The sequence below is a fragment of the Trachypithecus francoisi genome, unplaced genomic scaffold (genome assembly GCF_009764315.1).
Source record: "Trachypithecus francoisi isolate TF-2019V2 unplaced genomic scaffold, Tfra_2.0 Lachesis_group10, whole genome shotgun sequence".
NCBI lineage: Eukaryota > Metazoa > Chordata > Mammalia > Primates > Cercopithecidae > Trachypithecus > Trachypithecus francoisi.
The window spans coordinates 114,911,125-114,926,704 of NW_022681455.1; the positions used below are offsets into that span (position 1 = coordinate 114,911,125).

Consider the following 15,580-nt stretch of genomic DNA (forward strand, 5'->3'; position numbering starts at 1 on the left):
GACATAGGGTCTCTCAAGGCAAACTGGGAAGAAGGCATTGCTTAAAATATTTAGGAAGCTGCTATGTACCATCTGTAAATCCTATTTTACTTTCTTGTTCCCAGAAGGAAACAAGGTCCGATGCACTAAAGAATATGTTATGTATATATCATGAGGAGCTTAATGCCCCTTACTCAAGGCCTGGAACAGTCAAATCAGACGCCCAACTCAAAGCACTTGTTAAAGAACTGAGGAAAACTTTGTTCCTTCTGAATGACAACACGGACCACCGGGAAGATACCTGCAACTAGGAGCAACTGCAATAATGCTTCACTTACGCATGACTTCCATGACCCGGTGGCGCAGAAAGGTGCGGCTGCTCTGGAGGGCTCCAAAACGTTTCAGGTCCAATTCCCAAACGTTTTCTGAGGGATAGCCATGTACCATCCATTCGGCAAGGTACCTATATAGACAGAGGGCACTTGTTGGGGCTCAGGTGTGAGATTTGAGAAGATAAAACTAATTTCTACAAATTGAGAACTAATAGAATCAAAAGATCCTAAATTGCCACAGACCAGCTGAATGGTTTTGGGCAATTTCCTTAACTTTTCTGGAAGAAACGAACACGGGTCTGTGTACTGCTCTGAAAAGACTACTATGAGGATTTTACCCCAGATGGTAAGATTCCCTAGGAGGTATTTAACATATAAGCTGGCCAGACACATTGGCTGATGCCTGTAATCCCACATCTTTGGGAGGCTAAAGCAGGGGATTGCTTGAAGTCAGGAGTTTGAGACCAACCTGGGCAACATAGTAAGACCCCGTCTCTACAAAAAAAAAAAAAAAAAAGTTTCAAAGTGAGTCGAGTGGCTCATGCCTGTAATCCCAGCACTCTGGGAGGCCAAGGCAGATGGATCACCTGAGGTCAGGAGTTCGAGACCAGCCTGACCAACGTGGAGAAACCCTGTCTCTACTAAAAATACAAAATTAGCTGGCGTGGTGGCGTATGCCTGTAATCCCAGCTACTAGGGAGGCTGAGGCAGGAGAATCGCTTGAACCTGGGAGGCGGAGGTTGTGGTAAGCCAAGATCGCGCCATTGCACTTCAGCCTGGGCAACAAGAGCAAAACTCCATCTCAAAAAAACCAAAAAACCAAAATTAGTCGGGCGTGGTGGCGCATGCCTGTAACCCCAGCTACTCAGGAGGCTGAGGCAGGAGAATCGCTTGAACCCGGGAGGCGTTGCAGTGAGCTGAGATTGTGCCACTGCACTCCAGCCTGGGCAACAAGAGTGAAACTCCATCTCAAAAAAAAAAAAAAAAGAGCTGGGTATGGAGGCACATGCCTGTAGTTCTAGCTGTTCTGGAGTCTGACGCAGGATGACCCCTTGAGCCCAAGAATTGGAGGCTGCAGTGTGCTATGAAGGTGCCACTGCACTCCAGCCTGGGTGAGAGTAAGATCTTGTTTCCAAAAAAGTTATAAGCCTCATCTGTGAAGAAATAAGACTAAAACACAAACAAATATAATCTAAATATCCAAAGGGTTTTTTTCTGTCACCTCAAGGAGATTATACAGTTGCGTGACCACATCTCCTTTGCTCCAAATGTTTTTGTAACCCTCTTCTGTAATTGTTTTCAGAGCCATTCTACAAATCACTCAAGATAATTGGTCTCGTAAATTTAAAATAAACTTTTCATCATGGCTACCATCTTACCCATTTGTAAGTGTTCAGTTCAGTGGCATTGAGTACATTCACGCCTCACCACCACCCATCCCAGAACTCTTTTCCTCTTGCATTTCTGGAACTCTGCACTCATTAAAGAATAGCTCCCCTCCCCCTGCCTCTGGTAACCACCATTGTACTTTCTGTCTCTATAATCTGACAACTCTAGGAACTTCATATAAATGGAACTATACAGTATTTGTCCTTTTGTGACTGGCTTATTTAATGTTCATTAGTGTCTTATTTTATTATTTTTTTGAGATGGTGTCTCACTCTGTTGCCCACGCTGGAGTGCAGTGGCATGATCTCGGCTGACTGCAAGCTCTGCCTCCCGGGTTCATGCCATTCTCCTGCCTCAGCCTCCCGAGTTGCTGGGACTACAGGTGCCTGCCACCATGCCCAGCTAATTTTGTTTTTGTATTTTTAGTAAAGTCGGGGTTTCACTGTGCTAGCTAGGATGGTCTCGATCTCCTCACCTTGTGATTCCTCCGCCTTGGCCTCCCAAAGTGCTGGGATTACAGGCGTGAGCCACCACGCCCGGCCTAGTGTCTAATTTTTAAATAAAAATTTGTGGCCAGGCACGGTGGCTCACGCCTGTAATCCCAGCACTTTGGGAGCCCAAGGCAGGTGGATCACTTGAGGTCAGGAGTTCGAGACCAGCCTGGCTAATATGGTGAAACTCTGTCTCTACTAAAAATACAAAAATTAGCCAGGTGTGCTGGCACACACCTGTAATCCCAGCTACTCGGAAGGCTAAGGCAGGAGAATAGCCTGAACCCAGGAAGTGGAGGTTGCAGTGAGCCAAGATCATGTCACTGCATTCCAGCCTGGGCGACACAGGAAGACTCTGTCTAAAAAACAAACCGTGTATTATCTAGTTCAGATACCTACCTCAATCAACAAACTTGGCTACCAAACTCAAATACACACTCAAATGACCAATATTTGCTACAACTGAGAAAGTATAAAAGAATGTCCCACAGGATCTGTGGCTAACTCCAAAAGATGAGTTGCAAAAACATTTTGCCAGATGACATTTCTGGAACATGGGGAGTCTCCCATACTCAGAAGGGGACAACTCCAAAATTACATGTATCTTATTAGTCTTTTTTTTTTTTTTTTTTTTGAGACGGAGTCTCGCTCTGTCGCCCAGGCTGGAGTGCAGTGGCCGGATCTCAGCTCACTGCAAGCTCCGCCTCCCGGGTTTACGCCATTCTCTCGCCTCAGCCTCCCGAGTAGCTGGGACTACAGGCGCCCGCCATCTCGCCCGGCTAATTTGTTGTATTTTTTTTAGTAGAGACGGGGTTTCACCGTGTTAGCCAGGATGGTCTCGATCTCCTGACCTCGTGATCCGCCCGTCTCGGCCTCCCAAAGTGCTGGGATTACAGGCTTGAGCCACCGCGCCCGGCCTCAGTATCTTATTAGTCTTAACATGCTAGTTTAAATATGCTACACACCATATTAACAACAAGTAATTCTAGAAGGGAAGAGACCCAGCAAGCTGACTTATGTTCACAGCTGACTCTGAGGGAGAAAGACTTACTTTCCGGCTCCTCCACCAAATGAAAGGCCAGCAGAGTTCATTCCTGCCAGGACAAAGTAGCCCTGCACTGTAGGAGACTCGCCCATGATGCATCTCATGTCTGGTGTGAAGGTCTCTGGGCAATTCACCAACTTCATGATCTCCAGAGTCTCTAATTCTGGCATCCTCCTCAGAAGGGAACTCAACAGAGGCTCTGAGCAATAACAACAAACCCAAATAGAGTTCTCACCTTTAAGGAATTAAACCACTTTCAACCCCTCTGCTTTTTCACTCCCTCTCCTTTCAGAAAATCTCTTGAAAAAAAAATTTTTTTTTTTTTTGAGATGGAGTCTCACTCTGTCGCCCAGGTTGGAGTGCGGTGGCACGATCTCAGCTCACTGCAACCTCTGCCTCCCAGGTTCAAGCAATTCTCCTGCCTCAGCCTGCCAAGTAGCTCGGATTACGGGCATGCACCACCGTGACTAACTAATTTTTGGTATTTTTGGTAGAGATGGGGTTTCACCATGATGGCCAAGCTGGTTTCGAACTCCCGACCTCAAGTGATCTGCCCGCCTCAGCCTCCCAAAGTGCTGGGATTATAGGTGTGAGCCACTGTGCCCAGCTGAAAGAGATTTTTTTAAAGATGAACCAACTGGCCATTTATCACACAGAAGAAACCTTGGTAGAATTACAGGATACAGCTGCAAAATACTTGGTATAAAGACTGAGGAAAAAAGATACTGGTTAGAAAGAAAAGTAGCATAGAATAGCAAATAAAATGTAGCTACAGATAATAATCTCGAAGGGATCAGTGTGAGTGGAAACGCTCTTAAATGGCAGCCACAGAGATTTTAATAAAAGGTAATGTTCTGAGCTGGGCACAGTGGCTCACATCTGTAACCGCAGTACTTTGGGGCCAAGGTGGGCGGATCACTTGAGGTCAGGAGTTCAAGAGCAGTCTGGCCAAAATGGCGAAGCCCCGTTTCTACTAAAAATACAAAAATTAGCCAGATGTGATGGTGGAAGCCTGTGATCCCAGCTACTCGGGAGGCTGAGGCAGGAGAATCGCTTGAATATGAGAGGCGGAGGTTGAAGTGAGCCGAGATCGTGACACTGCACTCCAGCCTGGGCAACAGAGTGAAACTCCATCTCAAAAAGAAAAAAAAAAAAGGCAATGTTCTGCATTGGAATAGCTGCAAAAGACAGACTTTCACCCTGCTTTAAAGGAAATCTACCATTAGGGCAAATCCAGTGGGATAGCAGGAAAAAGATGAAACAAGACCAGAACTGGATAATGGGTACATGGGGGCTCATAACACTACTCTCTCCAGGTTTATTTAGTAGAGACACAGTCTCTAGTCTCACCACGGTGCCCAGGCTGGTCTTGACTTACTGGGCTCCAGTGATCCTCTCATCTCGGCCTCCCAAAGTGATGGAATTACAGGTGTAAGCCACTGTGCCCAACTTCTACCCACTTTTAAAAGTTTGAAATTTCCCATAAGAATTTATTAAAAAAAGAAAGCCCATCAAGGGTCAGAGGGAAATTCTTCATTAGAGACTCTTTCATACCTTTTTAATTTGGAACCAGGTAACTGTATTATTATTCTTTTTCTTTTTTTTTTTTGAGACAGTCTCGCTCTGTCGCTCAGGCTGGAGTGCAGTGGCATAATCTTGGTTCACTGCAAGCTCCGCCTCCCAGGTTCATGTCATTCTCCTGCCTCAGCCTCCCAAGTAGCTGGGACTACAGGTGCCCACCACCACGCCCAGCTAACTTTTTCTATTTTTTAGTAGAGACAGGGTTTCACTGTGTTAACCAGGATGGTCTCGATCTCCTGACCTCGTGATCCACCCACCTTGGCCTCCCAAAGTGCTGGGATTACAGGCGTGAGCCACCGTGCCCGGCCAATTTTTTTTTTTTCAGACGGAGCCTTGCTCTGTCACCCAGGCTGGAGTGCCGTGGTGTGACCTCAGCTCACTGCAGCCTTTGCCTCCTGGGTTCCAGTGATTCTCCTGCTTCAGCCTCCCAGGTAGCTGGGGTTACAGGTGCACACCATCATGCCCAGCTAATTTTTATATTTTTAGTAGAGATGGGGTTTCGCCATGTTGGCCAGGCTGGTCTCAAACTCCTGACCTCAGGCGATTTACTCGCCTCAGCCTCCCAAAGTGCTGGGATTATAGGCCTTAAAGGCCAGGTGCAGTGGCTCATGCCTGTAATCCCAGCACTTTGAGAGGCTGAGACAGGCGGATCACTTGAGGTCAGGAGTTCAAGACTACCCTGGCCAAATAGTGAAATCCCATCTCTACTAAAAACACAAAAATTGGCTCTACATTATGGTGTGAGCCTGTAATTCCAGCTATCCAGGAGGCTGAGGCAGGAGAATTGCTTGAACCCAGGAGGCGGAGGATGCAGTGAGCTGTGATTGCACCACTGTACTACAGCCAGGGCAACAGAGCGAGACTCCTTCTCAGAATGAATGAATGAATAATAAATAAATAAATAAAATTATTTTAAAATTCAATAAAACACTACACTAACAAAACAATTCTGAAAAACAAAACAAACCAAAAATAATTCTGGTTTTCGTTTGTTTGTTTGTTTTTCTTTTTGAGAAGGAGTCTTCGCCCAGGCTGGAGTGCAGTGGCGCGACCTAGGCTCACTGCAAGCTCTACCTCCTGGGTTCACGCTATTCTCCTGCCTCAGCCTCCCGAGTAGCTGGGGCTACAGGCGCCCGCCACCACGCCCAGCTAATTTTTTGTATTTTTAGTAGAGACGGGGTTTCACCATGTTAGCCAGGATGGTCTCGATCTCCTGACCTTGTGATCCGCCCGTCTCAGCCTCCCAAAGTGCTGGGATTACAGGCGTGAGCCACCGCACCCGGCCAACATTTCTGTTTTCTAAAGAGCACTTCAATTTTATATGAAGTCCTACTGAAAGCAGTCTCCTCCTAAAACCTAAAATCTCAGCAATGATTTTAGATGAATAAAGAATAAGCAGGGGCCGGGCGCAGTGGCTCAAGCCTGTAATCTCAGCACTTTGGGAGGCCGAGATGGGTGGATCACGAGGTCAGGAGATCGAGACCATCCTGGCTAACATGGTGAAACCCTGTATCTACTAAAAAATACAAAAACACTAGCCGGGCGAGGTGGTGGGCGCCTGTAGTCCCAGCTACTCAGGAGGCTGAGGCAGGAGAATGGCGTAAACCCAGGAGGCGGAGCTTGCAGTGAGCTGAGATCCGGCCACTGCACTCCAGCCTGGGCGACAGAGCGCCAGACTCCATCTCAAAAAAAAAAAAAAAAAAAAAGAATAAGCAGGGGTCGGGCACGGTGGCTCACGCCTGTAATCTCAGCACTTTAGGAGGCCGAGGTGGGCAGATCTCCTGAGGTCAGGAGTTCGAGACCAGCCTGACCAACATGGAGAAACCCCATCTCTATTAAAAATACAAAATTAGTCGGGCGCGGTGGCTCAAGCCTGTAATCCCAGCACTTTGGGAGGCCGAGACGGGCGGATCACGAGGTCAGGAGATCGAGACCATCCTGGCTAATACGGTGAAACCCCGTCTCTACTAAAAAATACAAAAAACTAGCCAGGCGACGAGGCGGGCGCCTGTAGTCCCAGCTACTTGGGAGGCTGAGACAGGAGAATGGCCTGAACCCGGGAGGCGGAGCTTGCAGTGAGCTGAGAGCCGGCCACTGCACTCCAGCCTGGGCGGCAGAGCAAGACTCCATCTCAAAAAAAAAAAAAAAATACAAAATTAGTCAGGCATGGTGGTGCATGCCTATAATCCCAGCTAATCAGGAGGCTGAGGCAGGAGTATCACTTGAACCCGGGAGGCAGAGGTTGTGGTGAGCCGAGATCACACCATTGCACTCCAGCCTGGGCAACAAGAGTGAAACTCCGTCTCAAAAAAATAAAATAAAAAAGAAGAGCTGGGCACAGTGGCTCATGCCTGTAATCCCAGCACTGTGGGAAACCAAGGCAGGCAGATCACTTGAGGCCAGGATTTCAAGACCAGCCTGGCCAACACGGTAAAACCCTGTCTTTACTAAAAATACATAAATTAGCTGGACATGTTGGTGCACGCCTGTAATCCCAGCTACCAAGGAAGCTGAGGCATGAGAATCACTTGAACCTAGGAGGCGGAGGTTGGAGTCAAGATTGTGCCACTGCACTCCAGGCTGGGCGACAGAGCAAGACTCTTATCTCAAAAAAAAAAAAAAAAAAAAAGGCCGGGGCAGTGGGTCAAGCCTGTAATCCAGCACTTTGTGAGGCTGAGGCAGGCGGATCACCTGAGGTCAGGAGTTCAAGACCAGCCTGATCGACATGGCAAAACCCGTCTCCACGAAAAATACAAAAATTAGTTGGGCATGGTGGCAGGTGCTTGTAGTCCCACCTACTCTGAAGACTGAGGCAGGAGAATCACTTGAACCGGGAAGGCAGAGGTTGCAGTAGGCCAAGATTGCGTCACTGCACTCCAACCTGGGCAACAGAGCAAGACTCCATCTCAAAAAAAAAAAAAAAAAAAAAAAAGCAGCTGGATATGATGGCTCATGCCCGTAATCCCAGCACTTTGGGAAGGTGAGGCAGGAGGATTGACTGAGCCCAAGAGTTCAAGACCAGCCTGGGTAACACAGCAAGACCCCATCTCAACAAAAAATTTAAAAATTAGCTGGGCGTGGTGGCAAGCACCTGTAGTCCCAGCTACTTGGGAGGCTGATATGGCAGCATCGCTTGAGTTCACAAATTTGAGGCTACAGTGAGCTATGATCATGACATGGCACTCCAGCCTAGGTGACAGGGCAAGACCCCATCTCACACACACACAAAATGGTAGAGATGACTACACACACACAAAGGGCTAGGCACAGTGGCTCATGTCTGTAATCTTAGCACTTTGGGAGGCCAAAGTGAAAGGATTACTTGAGCCTTGGAGTTCGAGATCAACCTGGGCAACATGGCAAGACCATGTCTCTACCAAAAAGAAAAAAATATAAGCTGAGACCAGGAGTTTGGGGCTACAGTGAGCTATAATTGTGCAACTGCACTCCTGCACTCCAGTCTCAGCCACAGAGCAAGGCTCTGTCTCAAGAAAAAAAAAAAAAAAAAAAAGTAAAACTAAGAATCAAATAAAATTTAAAAAGAATAAGCCAAATGTCCAGTAAACAAGATTTTAGCCCCCTGAATCTGCTACCTAGTAACTTCATCCTTAGACCAGGCAAACTCACTGTCTATAACCACTGTTGTACCCCATGGTGTTGTTATAATAATTAAACAAGCAACTATTCTTGAAAATACTTTGATAAAAATTACATCTTAGACAAATATAAGGCAGTATTGTTATAACACAGCTCACATACCAAAGTGATCCCAGTCTTCCTGTAGATTCTGAATCTCCAGCTGGTTCTTGCCCTCAGTGAAAATTGGTTTCGGGTTCTTCTCAAAGCCCCCAGACAAGATGCCACCCTGCCAGTTCCGAATATAAATTCTTCCATCAGCATCCACAATAGCTGAGGAGGAGAAATGACATGGAGTGGGGAGTGGAAGAAAAAACAAGGGTTTAGAGGCAAGTTAGCTTTCTAAATGGACAGAAAAACCAAACAAAAACACCCATCCCATTAATGGCTTTATTAATGAAAGAACATTCAATGAACACAAGCATTCATTAGCTTTAAAATACCTTTTGAGGTCACGGGGGAAGATCCTCCCATTTAGACTTTCAGTGGAGACTGTTTCTCTGATTATCCCTTTCCTAGAAGCTTTGACTAGACCCCACAAGCAAACCACATAACTCCCACTGTGCCATGCGAAAGTTTAACAGAAAGGGGGATTGCAGAGCCCATTCTAGGCATGAAGACCACCAAAAGGATGTGAGAATCCTCTCCTACAGTGCTTGGAACCACTAACTCACCTAACTCTATTGTTTACCTATGACATTTCTACAATCTATAGCATTCAAGTCAAAAAGCCAACATAACAGTCCAAATACTCTCAATGACCTCTGTTTAGGACTAAAATTAGCTTGCAAAATGAAAATAAAAAAACAAAAAAAATTTATTAATGGAAATTTTGGCCATCCTTTCATAAAGAGTTAATAAAGAAAAGTCAGAATTGGGTCCACCTCCCTGTAACATGCTCTAGAAATGAAAGACTCTTTCAGACACAGTCTGTCCTTAGCAGAAAGTTTTCCTTTTCAAAGGACAGGATACTGGCAAAGAAACAAGATTTTTTAAAAAGTGTAAGTCCTCACTTGGTGTGCTGCTCTGCAGAGGGGTCTCCAAGGGGCGAGTCAGGAGGTAGAAGTGTTCGCAGGCATGTAGCGGGATACTAACCGGCTCCTCGTTGGACAGACCCAGCTCGTATGCCCACTACAAATGGACAGGTTGATTTGTAGGTGGGAAGAGGAACAGAAATACAAATGAGCAAGTTCAGCCTCTTGAGACTAATTCCAAGTGGCTTATGTGTGCTCTTGCTACAGTGTCAAGTGTGGGAAGTCAGCCTGCTTTAGTTCAATTATTTGGATGGGGAGCAATACTACATTTTTTCAGCCGTAGAAATTACTCTGAGATCAAAGGAAGAGATATTTACCAGCTAGTCAAAGGAGCTTATGGGAACCAAAGGAGGTCCTTTCGATAAAATGCCTGGGTTCAACTACAAACCCCAAAGAGCAATCACTAAATGAACTTCCCACGGCGAAAGTATTTCTTAGTTCACTTCAGGATCATAGCATGGAAGGCAAGAGCCAACCTGCTCTGAAAGAAGCAGTGTCCTGGAAATTAGTGTCCACATTCCTGACACAATAAAATAGCCTAATAAGTTATTTGCTAGGTTGTAGAATGAAATGTAACACCAAGACCCAGCACCAAGGATTCACGTCAATGCCTGACCATTTGCTGGCCTCCCTGACCAGGATAGCACCTGTCAGCCCAGTATGGAGGAAGGACAAGGTCACACATGCTTCTATTTTGGACTAAGTATAGGTTTCTGATTTAGAATACCCTACAAGAAACAGTGTAGTTACTGATATCTGTATAATCAATCACAATACTAATCTTACTTCTCTACACCAAAAAAATCTTGGAGACAAACGTTAAATAAGAAAATTAGAGCCCAGTGTTGGTGCTGACCTACCTGGCCGGCACAGTTGACAAAATACTGGCATTCAATCTGTCCTTTATCTGTTTCCACTCCAGTAACTTGACCTTTTTTGACCATTACATGAAGGACAGATGTCCGGTCATAGATCTGAACACCTGTTCCAAGGTAAAGAAAGAGTTGGTGCTTCATCTGATGTAGCAGAATGTAGACATCTGCAGCAGGTTCTCCACCCAAAAGAAACACTGACAGAGTCAAGTCAATGCTTTAATTTATTACTTTATTTTATTGTTGAGACAGAATCTTGCTCTGTCGCCACGGGTGGAATGTAGTGGTGCAATCTTGGCTTGCTCTCTGCCTCCGGGGTTCAAGTGATTCTCCTGCCTCAGCCTTTCAAGTAGCTGGGAATACAGGCGTGCACCACCATGCCCGGCTAATTTTTCTATGTTTAATAGAGATAGGGTTTTACCATGTTGGTCAGGCTGGTCTTTAACTCCTGGCCTCAGGTGATCCGCCTGCCTTGGCCTCCCAAAGTGCTGGGATTACAGGCATGAGACACCATACCCGGCTCAATGCTTTAATTAAAAAAAGCAACCCTAGAATCACATCCTGAGACTATGTAAATGGGCCTTGCTTAAGATCGAAAATAGCAAGTCAGTTTAAAACAGACTTTGAAATGCAATAATTAAATTCCAGGAATCACAGACTATGGAAAAGAGAGGAGAGGATGTAAAAAAGGCGCCTTAAGTGGTAACCTGCTCATACCATGGATATGATACCCTGGACACTAGTAAGTTTTTCCCTCATTCAGTGCGACACGGGCTCCTGATTTCAGGTGTGGATTAAACTTCCAAGGTGTGTTTTCACCTTGAACTTGTCAAGTCCTGTAGGGGAAAAATATTACCTTAAGTCCAAAAGGCATTAATCACCCAGATACAGTGGCTCATGCCTGTAATCCCAGCACTTAGGGAGGCCGAGGTGGGTGGATCATCTGAGGTCAGGAGTTCAAGACTAGCCTGGCCAACATGGCGAAACCCCGTCTCTACTAAAAATACACACAAAAATTAGCCGGGTGTAGTGGTGCACACCTGTAGTCCCACCTACTCGGGAGGCTGAAGCAGGAGGATCACATGAACCCAGGAGGTGGAGGTTGCAGTGAGCCAAGATTGTGCCATTGCACTCCAGCCTGGGAGAAAAGAGTGAAGCTCTGTCTCCAAAAAAGGGGCACTAATTAGCACTAAAAGCAGTTCTTTGGAACTTAAAACATGTGGCCCTGAGGGAAAACATTTATTAACAGATAAGCAAAATTAAAAGACACAGTGTTCAAAAAATGGAAGCTGAGTACCCCAAAGAGGATAACCTTTCCAAACTTGAGTTGGTGTAACCGCCTACTGTGAGACACTTCCTTAGGTAACGTCTTCCCTGCTAGCCCATCTTAAGAAAATGCAAAAACCTGCTCACCATTTTGGGAGGCAGCACTTGCCAGGGCAAGAGCCACGTCAGCAGAGGACACCACTGCATCCTCAGGAACATGCATGGCCCCCACCAGGTCGTGCACGTTGAGGAGATGGTGAAGTTCGGCCACTTTCTTGGGGGAGATGATCTCAGAAGGGATACCTATGACACTGCCACAGAACACAAGGGACAATGACATTCACAGGCTCTTTGGCAGAGGCCAATGTGGTAAAGTCAGGCCACGCTTCTAGACTCTTACGTACTTCAGCCTTGCGTTGATGCGCTTCAGGGAGATCAGTCGGTCCTGAGTTTGGGCCAGAAAGATTGAGCCTGTCCTTGTGTAACCTGTAAGAAAAATGAGCCCAAATGAGACAGATCACAGCAAATGTAGGATGGAAGAGTAGAAAAGCACTAGATTATAGCTTAGAAGACCTGTGATGAATCCTGGGACTGCCGCTCAATATCCTTGGGCAGGTAAATCAGCTTCTCTGAGCTTCTTCGCAAAATTTTAAGAACTTCAGACGTGCTAAGGCGCCACGCCCTAACCAAACATTCTCAGCTAACAGTTTTGTGAAGTTGTGAGAATCAAATGAGATTCTAGGCCAGGCGCAGTGGCTCACGCTTGTAATGCCAGCACTTTGGGATGTTGGGGGGGGGCAGATCACCTGAGGTCAGTAGTTTGAGACCAGCCTGGCCAGCATGTTGAAACCCTGTCTCTACTAAAAATATAAAAATTAGCTGGGTGTGGTGGTGCATGCCTGTAATCCCAGCTACTTGGGAGGCTGAGGCAGGAGAACTGTTTGAACCCAAGAGGTGGAGGATGCAGTGGGTCAGAATTGCACCACTGCATTCTAGCCTGGGCGACACAGCAAGACTCTGTCTTGAAAAAAAAAAAGAAAAAAAAAAAGATGCTTTTGGGCAGGAATTCAACCTTGAACCCATCCCTATTCTTCCCCCCTTTTAGGCAATTTCACCCTTTCTCCTCCTAGTCTTGGGGGAGTGTAATCCTTGGCAAAGGCCACTCACAATTACATCAGCTACCAAGGGTCAGATTCTCCCTTCTCCTTCCCCAGTATAGCCAAACAGTGGGCACATGACCTAAGCTTATCCAATCAGACCCTCCTAAAATAGTCCGTCTTCAGCACACAGGTGAATGGCTGGAGGTCACCATCTCAAGGGCAGCATCATCCAGACCAGGCTGCTCCTGTTCTGGCTGAGGGACTGCCTGCGGTGCAGTCCCCACATCCTGGCTTCCAGGTTGCCTCCAGCTGGCAGCCTCCTACCAACTCTACAGGCCCCAAGCTCCTCCCAACAAGCTCTAAGTTGGCCAGAGTCAATTCCTGTTGTTTGTAATCAACACACCTGATATAGAACCATAATTACACTTGGGCCAATGACAATCCTCCTAAAATGCAATGACTCTTAATTCTTATGAAGAAAAAGTTGAAGCAATTTGGTATCTTATTTTCAAAAGAAGTACTGTCAGGATAATTTACATATTTTCTTAATTTATTAGTAGAGATGGGGTTTCACCATGTGAGCCAGGATGGTCTCGATCTCCTGACCTCGTGATCCGCCTGCCTCGGCCTCCCAAAGTGTTGGGATCACAGGCGTGAGCCACCGTGCCTGGCCAACCCAAGTCTTAATTACCAAAGCAGCAGGCAAACCTGGCAGAGGACCAGATACAGAACTGAATATAACAGTCTCAGAGACAGGCAAAACAGCAAACGGAAGACACTTGTTTACCTGTTTGGATCCCTGTTTCTTGCTCTAACTGATGGTAGAGTTTGTTTGAGTAGTCTGCCATCTTCTGCTCAATGGTCAAGTGCCTGGCAGTGCTCAGGATGCCAGCACAGAACCTGGTAGAGCCAGCAGCCAGCCTGCAGGATGGATGCAAAATGCTATTAGGTAGATTGACGTATCTGTGAATACAATGTCAAGGTTTCTTATTATAGCACTGTTTCTAATACCAAAAGATGGAAACAAGCTGGGCACAGTGGCTCACACTTACAATCCCAGCACTTTGGGAGGCCAAAGTACGAGGACTGAGGACTGCTTGAGGACAAGGGTTTAAGACCAGCCTGGTCAACACAGGGAGACCCCCTCTCTACCAACAACAACAACAAAATTAGCCAGGCATGGTAGCACATGCCTGCAGTCCCAGCTACTTGGAAGGCTAAGGCCAGAGGAGCCCTTGAGTTCCGAAGGTAGAGGCTGCAGTGAGCTATGATCGCACCACTGCACTCCAGCGTGGACAACAAGGTGAGAAAAATGTTCACTGATATGAGACAGATTTAAAATTTTGGATAGTTTAGGCCAGGCACAGTGGCTCATGCCTGTAATCCCAGCACTTTGAGGGGCTGAGGTAGGAGGATCACTTGAGGCCAGGAGTTGAAGACTGGCCTGGGCAACATAACCAGACCGTGTCTCTACCAAAAAAATAAAAAATAAATAAATAAAAATAAAGGCCAGGTGCGGTGGCTCAAGCCTGTAATTCTAGCACTTTGGGAGGCCGAGGTGGGTGGATCACAAGGTCAGGAGATTGAGATCATCTTGGCTAACACGGTAAAACCGTCTCTACGAAAAATACAAAAAACTAGCTGGGCATGGTGGCGGGCGCCTGTAGTCCCAGCTACTAGGGAGGCTGAGGCAGAAGAATGGCGTGAACCCGGGAGGCGGGGCTTGCAGTGAGTCAAGACTGCGCCACTGCACTCCAGCCTGGGCGACAGAGCGAGACTTTGCCTCAAAAAAAAAAAATAAATAAAAGTTAGCCAGGCTACCTGGGAGGCTGTGGCAGGAAGATCCTTTGATCCCAAAAGTTTGCGCCTGCAGTGAGCTAAGATTGTGCCACTGCACTTCAGACTAAGCAATAGAGCAAGACTCCATCTCTAAAATAAAATAAAATTTTGGAATTCATCTATACAATGGAATACTATGCAGCCATAAAAAAAAGAATGAAAAGGTCTTTATGTACCAACATGGAACAATCATAATGAAAAAGCAAGGTGAAGAACAAGTGTGTAAGGTATGCTCCCACTCATATAAAAAAGGGAAAAAATATAATAAATGAATATCCATACACACATACACAAACCTACCAACATATAATGCTTATAGAAGTAGAGAATGTAACTAGAACTTAACTTCACTCCAGAGAGGAAAGCTTTTTGTTAAAAGTGAAGATTGAGAGCTGGGTGCAATGGCTCACGCCTGTAATCCCAGCACTTTGGGAGGCCGAGGTGGCAGATCACTTGAGGTCAGGAGTTCGAGACCAGCCTGGTCAACATGGCGAAACCCCATCTCTACTAAAAATACAAAAATTAGCCGGGCATGGTGGCGGGCACCTCTAATCCCAGCTATTCAGAAGGCTGAGGCAGGAGGATCGCCTGAACCCAGAAGGCGGAGGGTGCAGTAGGATCGCCTGAACACAGGAGGCGGAGGTTTTAGTGAGCTGAGGCTGCACCACTGCACTACAGCCTGGGTGACAGAGCAAGATTCCATCTCAAAAAAAAAAAATAAATAAAAGTTAGCCAGGCTACCTGGGAGGCTGTGGCAGGAAGATCCTTTGATCCCAAAAGTTTGCGCCTGCAGTGAGCTAAGATTGTGCCACTGCACTTCAGACTAAGCAATAGAGCAAGACTCCATCTCTAAAATAAAATAAAATTTTGGAATTCATCTATACAATGGAATACTATGCAGCCATAAAAAAAAGAATGAAAAGGTCTTTATGTACCAACATGAACAATCATAATGAAAAAGCAAGGTGAAGAACAAGTGTGTAAGGTATGCTCCCACTCATATAAAAAAGGGAAAA

General features: G+C 46.2%; 1 protein-coding gene across 6 annotated transcripts in view; it reads right to left on the bottom strand.

Moving 5' to 3' along the window:
* The window catches only part of PDPR (pyruvate dehydrogenase phosphatase regulatory subunit), a 49,561-nt gene that overhangs the window by 20,662 nt on the left and 13,319 nt on the right, over positions 1–15,580 (bottom strand). For 3 of the 6 annotated variants that reach the window (XM_033218995.1, XM_033218994.1, XM_033218996.1), the window contains 8 exons: positions 13,513–13,646; positions 12,030–12,111; positions 11,773–11,936; positions 10,348–10,469; positions 9,467–9,584; positions 8,577–8,726; positions 3,243–3,435; positions 318–442 (listed from right to left, as the gene is read on the bottom strand). In XM_033218995.1, coding sequence (XP_033074886.1) covers positions 318–442; positions 3,243–3,435; positions 8,577–8,726; positions 9,467–9,584; positions 10,348–10,469; positions 11,773–11,936; positions 12,030–12,111; positions 13,513–13,646 — 1,088 coding nt within the window. Of the gene's footprint in view, positions 1–317; positions 443–3,242; positions 3,436–8,576; positions 8,727–9,466; positions 9,585–10,347; positions 10,470–11,772; positions 12,112–13,512; positions 13,649–15,580 lie in introns of those variants that run through there. The other 3 variants (XM_033218997.1, XM_033218998.1, XM_033218999.1) reach the window with 3 other exon arrangements.